Source organism: Nymphaea colorata, chromosome 5 (assembly GCF_008831285.2).
Source record: "Nymphaea colorata isolate Beijing-Zhang1983 chromosome 5, ASM883128v2, whole genome shotgun sequence".
NCBI lineage: Eukaryota > Viridiplantae > Streptophyta > Magnoliopsida > Nymphaeales > Nymphaeaceae > Nymphaea > Nymphaea colorata.
In genome coordinates this window covers 25,154,893-25,166,403 of record NC_045142.1, presented here as the reverse complement: position 1 = coordinate 25,166,403, position 11,511 = coordinate 25,154,893, and the positions used below count along the sequence as shown (strand labels likewise).

The window sequence follows — 11,511 nt, the reverse complement described above, 5'->3', positions numbered from 1 at the left end:
TTTTGTTTTTCTCTGGATGAGAACGTATTTAAGGGCCACAAAAACGTCTGAACTTCACGTAAAATTTGGAGCTAAAAATTGCTCTCCAACGTCTAATTATCAATCTGTATGACAAAGAAGAAGCGCATACAACTAATTGCCTCGAATGAGGCTCGGTTCGGGTCAAGTGTCTTTAAAGATCGTAAGAAAAAGGAAGATGCGCATCCGGGGAATCGAACCCCGGTCAGTACCGTGGGAGGGTACTATGATACCACTACACCAGATGCGCTAGTCGATGTAACTGCGTACCTTTTCGTTAAATATGTATCATATAATTTGCATCTTCCTGCAGATCGTATTACAAGCCATTTATTTAGTTGGATTTGATACAGAGACCTGTATCCAATTGCCGACTACAATTGGATTTTGATTTTTGAACAGCTCATAACGATCTGACTTCATGGGTTCAAATTTTTAAGCACTCTATTATTGGAATACTTATTCGGATAACATATGGTTTAAAATTAAACGATACCATGTTATTGTTTCAGGAAATACAACACGGCTATGACTATTACTTTTCTATGAAAGTATTAAACTCCGTACGTAATCATACAATAATTGTTGAAACAAAGCATTATGTTTATAGAATATATTGTGGACAAGTTCGTTTAAAAACTTTATTAAAACCAGAGAGAAGAAAGAGGTGAAAAAACGAGGCATCAATGAATTCAAGTTTGCTATTGACTTAAGCCACATATAAGGACTTCACACCTCCTTGTACATGTACCAAAAATGGGTACTTGGATACACTTAAGTTTATTTGATTTATTTATTTTCAACTTTGTTTTCATTATGTTTTTTATAGTTATTGTTCATTAAAATATAATATTCTTATTTATATTACTTGTTTATTTAAATGCTGCATTCAATTATATTTTTGTAATATTGTGTGTGTATATATATATATATATACATATATATGATGTCGTCTTACTCCTATTATTGATGCATGTAACTTTTTAAGATTACCGTATCCATACTTTACCTATACTCGTATCATCATACCTTGTCTGTACCAAACCTTACCCATACCCATACAACTTAGCTTTTTAAGATGAACTCGAAGAACCTGAGGTATTTGTTATACTTTAGATTTTTAATGCAATTCGTCGGACATAAAGTTCAGCGATTAAAAAATGTACATCGTCATTGGTAACGTCCACCGGCTGTGATCAAAGCGAACGTTGGTCATTATATATAGCTTTTTTAGAAAATGCGTTCATGTTTTAAAGAGCAAATCGCCACATCGGGCACTGAATGTAGAAACTGAAGACCCGTTCCGTTATTAGATGTAAAATGTTGGACTTTGAAAGATATTAGGCCACGTCTCATTGCGGGTATGTTTCAGGTTAACACTTTCTTTGTCGGATAACATTTTTTTTTTTGGTTGGGTTGGAGGAAAAGAGAAGGACAGGGATGAAAAAGGAAAGGAAATGAAGAGTGAAGAAGAAAAAAAGAAAAAAAAGGAAAAAAAAAAGAAATGAAAAGAAAAGAGTTGATTATAAAATTCATTTGGATTAAAAAAAAAGAAAACATATAATTTATAATATTTTTATAATAATACTCTTAACATTTAAAATGTTTAAAAAATTGAGAAAGATAAGAAGTAAAGTTTCGTTTATTTTCTAATTTATTGAATTAAAATTTTATTTTTTTTCCTTTTTTTATTTTTAATTTCGTTGCAAACAAACAAACTTTTTATTTTTTATTTTTATTTTTAATTAATCAATAAAAAAATTGATTGTTAATCCCTTCCTGGGCCTATAAGGGGCGACTCTTGGCGGGTATATTGGGAGGGAAACTGGCGAACCTCTCAAATTCGAGTTGAGAGGGGGAGGAAGAGAGGGAGAATGGGGGATAGGAGCGAGGATGAATCGGCTGATCATGTTCTTGCTCAGCTGGTGGAGATGGGGTTCGATCTACAGTCCGCCATCGACGCCATTGAAGCTGTGGGTCCTCGTCTCGATGATGCCTTGGACCGCATTCTAATGGCCTCTCCATCATCTATTCCGATCGCCAACAATATCGATCCTTATCCGTCGATTCCTGTAATTCATGATGACATCCATCAAGAGAAGGACTCCGTTTCGCGTTTGCACGGCCCCACCACCGAGAGACCATCGCCGGAGGCGAAACTGCCACCACCGTCGTCTTCCTCGCCTCGATGTTCAGAAGAATGCGAGGCTCTTGAGTCAAATTGGGAAGCGAGGGCGAACGTTATTCTGCGCAGGCATTTTGGGATACCGGCCCTCAAGGGGTTCCAGAAGCAGGCATTACAGGCATGGGTGGACAATCGAGATTGCCTTGTTCTTGCGGCTACTGGATCGGGTATGTTGGACCTCAGTTTTCCTCATTATCGTTATTATTGAGTTTTTTGTCCATTATTTCGCCATATATTTCCTGTTTGCATTTCGATTGTTGGTGTTCTGTTTGATATAAAATTGCAATGCGTGAGATTTGCATATCATGGCATCGCTGCCCTTAGAATTCCTCATTTTCCTTCTCTCCTTTTTCTAATTCTTAGACTCTAGTGCGTTATTGTGTTCTGTTCCTTGGCATTACCCAATTCAGCTTCTGATTAGATTGGTTGCCTGTTCTAATTTCTATATGTCCTAGTCTGCCTTTCAATATGCGGTTTCTGTAACCGGTCCTTGAGTTATCGACAGCTTGTCATTGTTCTCGGGTTGGTGCTTGTGCTTCAGCTTGGCACCTGCTAATGGCTGTGCTATTGTCGTTTCATGTTGAATTTGGTTGTCTTTGATCGTCTATTTCAGCTCGATGATGGGTCATCTGGCTTATTTTTTTGCTTTTTGCAACCAGGTGAATGGTTGATGGCTCGATGGCTCGAATTTGTAAGTTGTTAATAGGTTTATACCGGTGTTTTATTAGCATCTACAGCTGCTTTAGAAACATCGACCTTCTGGTGACGATTTTTGAAATCCAGAAGCTCGACTGGCCTGTGTGAAAAGAAATTTGAAGATGCAATTCTAATAAGCCCATGGCGTGGGCTTGCATTTTTCGTTTCCAATGTAATTTTGTTGTAGCAGTCTTGTTTTCCATTTAGTGTTGTCCAAAGCATGCTATTTTTGAAGGCATCGGGGCCTGACTAGCTCGATAGTTTCTTCACTTTTTGAAATTGTCACGTTGAATGCAACAGGACTGGAACGGGTAACCATGTGCAACCTTGCAAATTAATGGGGACTGTTGGATAGCTCATTGCTACATGATGCATGGAATTGTTTATCTCTGGTTAGCTTTTCATTGCTATATGATACATGGAATTGTTTATCTCATAGTTCATGTATATATTATTTAAAAACTGTGATTCTCTAAACTCTTATTTTCTCTCTTAAGTGACTGGCGCATCCATTCTCAACACCACTATTAAAATTTTCTATGTTGTCAATGGTGAAAATAACAGCTATTAATATGTCTCGGTTTTTCTTGCTATTAGTTTCAGGGGTAATTCAGTTGTTCTAACGAAGTGGTCATATATGCAGGAAAATCTCTTTGCTTCCAGCTTCCTGCTTTACTGACCAGTAAAGTTGTTGTAGTTATCTCGCCCTTGATCAGTTTGATGCATGATCAATGCTTAAAGCTTTCTAGGCATGGAATTTCGGCTTGTTTTCTAGGATCAGGCCAGACTGACACTAGTGTGGAGCGAAAGGCCCTGAATGGCATGTATTCCATTATCTATATTTGCCCTGAGACAGTATTAAGGTTAAGATTTGTCTAATTTATCTTTTATATAGTTTCACTATTATTGAGGGAGGTTATAATTCATTAATGATCCTATTTTACAGGCTGATTGAGCCACTACGCAGGCTAGCAGAAAGACGTGGTATAGCTCTTTTTGCTGTTGATGAGGTTCACTGTGTCTCCAAGTGGGGTCACGATTTCAGACCCGATTACAGGTTTCACAGATAATCGTTTTCTTCTTTAATCCTTCTTTCATGGTGCATTTACTTCAATTGAACTTTCACTCTGCATGAATTGTTGTGATGTTCAGGCGATTAAGTGCTCTGAGAGATAATTTTAGATCACATTGCTTGTCTTCTCTTAAGTACGATATTCCACTGATGGCGTTGACTGCTACTGCTACAATTAACGTCCGCAAAGACATCATAAATTCCTTATGCATGTCCCTGGAAACAAGGGTTGTGCTTACCTCATTCTTTCGGCCAAATCTTCGTTTTTCAGTAAGTTGTTTTGCTTCGCATTTCCATTGCTTCAGTCCTTATCAGAAAGGTGTCAGGACTTCTTCTTTGATTCTTTCCTAATACATAATTTATATGGTTCTACAGCAGCAAGATGTCTTCATCAAATAAAAGTGTTGCGCCTGTTTGGGTATTATATGCCTGGTTACTGAATGTTTTGACCACTAAATCAGGCATAAACTGAACCTCATATAGGTTTTATTACCTAGACACTGATAAAGTATCCATCGTTGGTCTGAAGTGTCAGACATGTTGAACTGTAAATCAAGTGCATGTATAAAATAGGTGTATCCAAGTCAGATTGCTTTTTTGCTTAACGTAATCTTGTAGACATGATGTTATAATTGATTTAAGATAGAAAGTATGTTAAATTGGCAATTTTCATGATTTGTGTTTCTTGAGCAATACAAAGAATCAACATTGTATCTCACACCAAAACTTGCTCATCAGGAATTATGTTTTTGTGAATTTTTTCCAAACTAAAGCATGGTTCATACTTCATAATAATCAACATTGATCATGTCTGTGTGCTTTAATTAAGTTGCGATCATTTTGAAGTGTGCTTGTCTCGTGTGCCATGTGTGTGCATATGAAATTTAGAAAAATAACCACTTATTTTGGTTCCTGAAAATAGAATAAAGGTATTAGAAGGAGAGTGAGGGGAAAGATGAAAGAGCAAAAAGAAAAAAATCCTATTCTCAAGAAGCAGGTTGAGTAATCACAAACTTATATGCGAAGGCGAGAGGGAGAGAACAGGCGAGTAAACAAGGAGAAAACTAGGCTAAAACTTTAAACTGTGTGGTCAATTAGTCCTAAATTAAAAGAAAGTAAAAGATTCCTTTTTACAAGTTAACTTCTTATTCTAACTAAAAAATGAATACCAGTCCGCAAATTTCCTGATACAGTCTACCCTTTGTTTGACAACTGTCAATAGGTTCAAATTTCTATCAGTTCCATTATTTGTCAGGTTAAAATTTAAATTCAGCCAATGACAGTAATACCCTTTCTTCCATCACAGAAAATAAGTGTAATCATGTTTATGGGAGGAAAATATGGAAGAATACAGACGGTCATTTTTTCCCAAAATGACAGACACCTGGCTGTCAAATTGAACACTTTCTAGATCAAAAGATTGCAGTCGTCAGAAAAACCTCAAAAGCTATTTGGTTCTAAAGGTCATCATCATGCTCCACAGAGTCAAATAGTCAATCGTTAGAAAAACAGAAGGTAGTTGATAAAAGATCAGTCGCCTCCACATTTTTGAAGTCTGTAGCATGCTCAGTAGTGTTGAAAGCTTTAAAGTCTATAATTAGTCATGTTGGAGCCATGTCATGAAGTGTCAAGGATGGACATGGCTACGACAAATGTGCCTCTAGGGGTGTCCAGATAGCATGGGGATTCGGGAAGGATTCTTAGTGACGTGCTTTCAAGTGTGAAAACATAGTTTGGAGCAAGACTTTGCAAGGAAGCAGCAAGAGTAACCTTCATGGAGACAGTCATCATCCAGTAGTGAATGCTATAACAGTGTGTCAAGCATAATGTCATCCATCAAGAGTTAGCTTGTCAATAGTGGCACTTGGTTACTATGCAGCATGCAAGCATCAAAACATGCACATATGCATAGGCACATATGCAAGTGTGAATGTGCACATGCATGGTGGCAGAGTCATACAAAGGCATGATACTCCTGGCTTGCTAAAAAATGTAAAAAAATGGTTCTTATGAATTATGATCCGGCTGATTATTACTGATTACTTGCATAATTCATGGCTAGCTATTACATAACAGTAGGTCTTTTTTCGGCTATAAAGCTTAATCTCTTATGTCCTGTGAATATTCTAATTAGAACTTTATATTTTTCAATTAAAAACTTTTTTTGTGTTCAATACCATGATGCTAAATCGCTGTGTACATGGTTGCTCTGCTGTATTCATGTGCTGACCTGTTTCATCATGGTTAATGCATGAATTTTTTCTAACTTGAACAGGTTCGTCATAGTAGAACATCCAATTTATCATCTTATGAGAAGGATTTCCATGACTTGATTGGTAATTATTCTTCTCAAAGAACAGGTAGAAATCCAGGAAAGAAAGAATCCTGCATTGTTAACCTTCAGAAAATTAGGAATTTGTCTGAGAACCCCATCGAGAATTCGAACAGATCAGATGATGCCAATGATGGTGACAATGATGATGATGGTGAAAGATCTTTGACTTATAGCTACAGTGATGCTGAACCTGATGGATCTGAGCATGAAGTTAGTTCATCTAACGATGCTTCTCTTGATGATTCAAGGGAAGAACAGATGTCAGTTGAATACCTAGAAGATGATCTAGACATACATAATCGCGTCAATTGCATGGACGGTATTGATTTTTCTATCATCTTCCAGCTTGAAATGCTTTAGTTGCTAAACCTTTTGATCACATAAGCCGATTTAGTGAGATAAGGAAGACACTGAGTTTGAACTTTGGACCTTATTTTGTGCATTTCAGTTTGTGGTGAATTTGGAGCTCATTCAACTGCTGGGTCAGAAACATCTAGGCTTCATGAAGAGTCTGAGGTTCATGATCCTATAGAGTTAGACAAAGGTCCGACTATCATATATGTGCCTACCAGAAAAGAGACTATAAAACTTGCTGCCTATCTTTCTCATTCTGGTGTAAAGGCTGCTGCATATCATGCTAAGGTACATGATATCATCCGGAAGTTTATAGGGTTTGTGTAAGCAATGAGTCGAAAGAATTTAATTTTTTTAATTTACTAATAGGTAATACTGTTAGGTATTGTCCCTCCAATTCTATTTTAGCATGTTTTGATGAGTGACATAAGGCTAAGATATTACTCTGCAATTTATTTTGTTGTAAGAAACTCTCTTATTTGTAGCATCATTTTCTAACAGGCTAGCCTGCAGTGAGGTGTCAACAGGATTACTGAAGCTTATCAATGTTTAAGGCTTTAAGCTACCAGATGGCCTATATGAAGCAAGAACTCTTTCTCTTTTGAAAGCTTTTCCTCTCAATTGAAACCTAGTTTCCTGTTTAAGTGAAAAATGGGAGGAAGTAAAATTTTGGAACTAAAGTTTCCTGTTAAAGAGATAATTCTTAACATGCTTGAATATATTGGTATTTTGGGGGCTATAAACTTTTGAGAGAAAGTGCTTGACTAGTGGCAAGTATATATAGGAAAATATGAATGATTTAGACGTCCCATCTAAAGTGAATAAGCAGGGGCCCACAAGATTCATAAATTAATTTCAGTTGTTAAGCTTAGGAAATATGAAAAATGATTCAAGCAAGCATGCCGTACTTTGTATATACAAAAATTTGTGACCAACCATTTGACTATGGCATTAAGTAAAAGAAAAGAAATAATTTATAAACACGTTGTTGTTTTCAAGGTGTCATAGTGCAAACTAATATTTAGAAAATGATAATTTGAAGAGCAGATTATGAAACTAAGAAATGGGTAATGACAAGCATGACATATTTGCATAATGTTTGTCACCTTTCTCCTGTGTTTTTTTGGTCGTGCCACTTTGGCTTGTAAATGTCTTTATATAATAGCCATTAAATAATTTGCATAGTCCTACTAGTGGAAAACCTCATTGTCTTTTGTTCTCTTCTTTGCTTTTGTTGTTTGCTTAGAATTGAAGCAAACTATGTGTCTTGGACATTGACATAGTTCTCAGCGTTGGACATGGTATGAATTAAAGTTCCATAGACACATTTGACCTTAAAAGGCTAGAGATATGGACATGACTGTGCTTGTTTTACATGATAATTTTATGTTTCATTCTTGTATAAGATTTATTCCAACTTCTTTGGATGCACGTTGTTTGAATTAGTGAATTGATTGCATCAAGTAATACATGCATTTGTGCAGTTGCCAAAGAAGCATCTGAGAAATGTCCATGAAGGATTCCATCAAGGCAATTTGAAGGTAAGAGAACATCTTGAAAAAGGTCACGGATGGCTTTGGTAATTCCAAATTGGTAATTTTTTTTTCATTTATGTTCTACTTACTGTTCTTCTTCCAATCTGAATATGTAAAATAAATGAAATGTCCTAAAACATATAGACAAGTTAACTAGTGAATTGATCCATTCATTGATATGTTATGGTCAATGTTGTAAAAGGCGATAAAGCGAGGCGATGTGTTAATTGAAGCGTAAGCTTCACAGACAAATTTGTGAATTATATAATATTTATAGAAATAACAACAAAACTGAAAAAAATGACTACTATACTAAGCAAATCAATAAAGAACAATGCACAACATATGCAAACCACAATAATTTGTAAATCCTGATAAGTACAATGTCATAACATACATAGTACAAAGAGTGCTTGCATAATTGGCACATAGCACGACCTGTCCTAAGTTAAATGTCATAGAGAGAGAATAAAAAAATGTGTATGAATAACAAATCCAAACAACTTCGGTCTCAAATGAAGCATAAATCTAAAGATAAAAGGGAGATTCTTGGGTGCATGGCTTGTTGTCTTGCTCATGTTTAGTAATTTAATGATGCTTTTAGTGAGCATTGTAGTTAATTACCTTTTCAAGTCACCATTATGTGTTCAATATAATTCTCTAGACATAGGGTAATAAAAAATAGTACCTATATAATAATAATAAAAAGTAATTCTTAACTGTTTTTATCAGTAGACATGCTTCTTAAAATTCATTTATAACTTGTCAAAAGGAAAGACGTTTTCTAAAAGTGTGGATTAATTTTATAAATGGGTCAATAGTAAGCAACTCATGCAAAGTCAAAACGAATATGCACCTGTAAGAATACTCAACATGATGGCAACGGTGGGTAGATTGCCTACTTTCAGTTCTATATTTTAATCTTTATCTTTAAGACAGAAATTTGGATGGTCACTGACTCACCAAAACGATCAACCTATGCACCTAAGAAAAGCACAACAAATCTGATTTAGGATAAGATAGCAATGGATCTGACCACCCAGCCCAGCTAAAACAATGGAGGTTCAAAGTCCACTGCCGCAGTTGACAAAAGACGCCCTTCACCACTTGTAAATTGTAATAGTGCTGCAGTCTTTTGGTGCTCAACACCACTTGCAACACTTGGCAACATTGGGATGAGGACCACCATCCATGGAGAACACGTCCAACTCCAAATGATGATAATATAAAACAAAGATGAACACCGTAATATTATATTATGAATGCAAGGACATGACTATGAGTGCAATGCGTGAAGAAAATAGGTTCAAGAGGGCGGCAAGTCATGGCCAGAGAGCGAAGAAAATAGCTTCAAGAGGGCTGCCAATCATGAGAGGAGAGAGCGAGATGGTGGCCATGGCCAGCGCCAGACATGGACAGAGAGATTGAGACAGAGAGAAAGGTGGCCACCTATGTTAGGAGGAACATATCAGCCATGGAGAGAAAGAGAGTCAAAGAGGAACATATCAGCCATAGAGAGACTTACAGACTTATATGTGCAATGGATTTTTGACGTTGGTGAATGGCGATGGCTCCATGAGCTGCAGCTCCAAGCCTCCACCCTCTAGCAATTTCACAGGTGATTTGGGATTGATAATAGGGGATTTAAGGATACAAAACTGGTTAAATTAGGGCTACGTGTGAAACCCTTGACCATTTTTATTTAATTTTAAACTTTTTTAATTAAAGAAACTAAGAAACCGAATTTGTCCTTGAGGCATACGCCTCAAGCATGGAACGTGCCACAGATGGAGGTGCACGCCTCTACCAAATGAGGTGCATGCTTCAGGGATGCGTGCGCCTCACTGCCTTGCCTCAAGGCATTTTTTGTAAAAAACGCTTTGAGTCGTGTATTTTTAGTGTGAAGCATACGCTTCTTATAACATTGGTTATGGTATCCTTCGCTTGAGCTAAGCACTTGAAGTAGTCTTGACTAAAACTGCACCTTTGTTCATGTTTGCTAGTAGATGTGTTAGTGATGATTCTCAAGTGTTTTTGTTTACTGAATTACTGCTCATGTACAATGGTTATATGCAGTAGCAGTATCTCTTTCCTTTCCATCTTGGTAAATTTCTGGTTTTTGGTTGCTTGTTTGTTTATCCATTTTCAGAAAATTTTGCATTCTGTGTTGACCTTAAACCTTTCAATATGCTAAATATTTTTCACTTGGTAAAAATTATCCTCCTCCTTTTTTCTTGAGTTCCTACTTTAGGGCTAAGTCACACAGATTCTTCATTTTGAGTGCCGCACCTTATCAACACATTATTTGTATAATGCAGTTCTTATACTGTTTTCCTTTTAGTGCACATTTACTTCTAGAGGTATGGTACTTGTTAAGTTTGTACATATGGATCATGTCACCTAAACCCGACCCATTTGATCCACATGCCCAACACATCATGAGTGGTGACATACTTGTAAATCTTATTGTTATTTTGTGTATTTTATGATGTACCCTAAGTCGTGATTAGTATATAATTATAATAAGAGGCAGACGTCATTTGTTGCTGCTCTCTTTCATCTCTTTCTTGCTTGGACGTGCAGCCCACTTCTCTCTTCCTCCTCTTGCATCTAAGTTCATTCAGAGGTTTGGTATTAGATATCAAAATCTTACATGGTATCAGAGCCAGGTTTTGCCACTGAGAATGTTCGGTAAGAATCTCTAATTTCTGCCCTTAACTTTGTTTCTTTTCTGCCCTAATCCTCAAATCTCTATTTTCTGCCCTAATCCCCAAATTTCTGCCCTAATCCTAATCCTAATCCCTAAATTTTCTGCCCTAATCTTCCTTAATCCTATCGTCTACCCTAATTTGCCCTAATCCTACCGTCTGCCCTAACCCTACCATCTGCCCTAATCCTACTGTCTGCCCTAATTTGTCCTAATATGCCTTACCGTCAGCCACCTAACCCTAATATCAAAATTTCTGTTTTTCCCCTATTTTCTGATTATTGCATTTATGGATCCCCACCGCAATTCCAGCATCTTGTCTTCCAATTTCCTCTCCCAACTCATCTCACAAAAGCTAAATCATACCAATTATTTGAGATGGAAACGTCAAATGGTCTCGTTCATCAAGAGTCACAGTCTCTATGGACATCTCAATGGCACCACACCTGCGCCACCTGAATGGATTATGCGAGAGGTGAAGAATGCTGCAGGGCAAGTTCAAGAGACCATTGCAGAAATCATCCTAAATATGAGATGTGGATGGCTCATGATGAATCTTTCGTTGCTTATATCACCTCCACACTATCAGAGGAAGTTTTGGCGGGTGTT

General features: G+C 36.9%; 1 protein-coding gene and 1 non-coding gene across 5 annotated transcripts in view; one reads left to right on the top strand and one right to left on the bottom strand.

Moving 5' to 3' along the window:
• Nucleotides 1–197: 197 nt before the first annotated feature.
• TRNAG-CCC (transfer RNA glycine (anticodon CCC)) lies at nucleotides 198–268 on the bottom strand. The gene has a single exon. It is a non-coding gene; the product is annotated as a tRNA-Gly (tRNA).
• A 1,576-nt stretch (nucleotides 269–1,844) lies between these two features.
• LOC116254303 (ATP-dependent DNA helicase Q-like SIM) overlaps nucleotides 1,845–11,511 on the top strand; it is a 30,632-nt gene continuing 20,965 nt past the window's right edge. For 3 of the 4 annotated variants that reach the window (XM_031629613.2, XM_031629612.2, XM_031629611.2), the window contains exons 1-7: nucleotides 1,845–2,370; nucleotides 3,543–3,762; nucleotides 3,846–3,956; nucleotides 4,052–4,241; nucleotides 6,247–6,625; nucleotides 6,755–6,948; nucleotides 8,145–8,201. In XM_031629613.2, the coding sequence (XP_031485473.1) occupies nucleotides 1,893–2,370; nucleotides 3,543–3,762; nucleotides 3,846–3,956; nucleotides 4,052–4,241; nucleotides 6,247–6,625; nucleotides 6,755–6,948; nucleotides 8,145–8,201 (1,629 nt within the window). In that variant the 5' untranslated portion in view covers nucleotides 1,845–1,892. Of the gene's footprint in view, nucleotides 2,371–3,199; nucleotides 3,292–3,542; nucleotides 3,763–3,845; nucleotides 3,957–4,051; nucleotides 4,242–6,246; nucleotides 6,626–6,754; nucleotides 6,949–8,144; nucleotides 8,202–11,511 lie in introns of all 4 variants that reach the window. The other variant, XM_031629616.2, reaches the window with a different exon arrangement.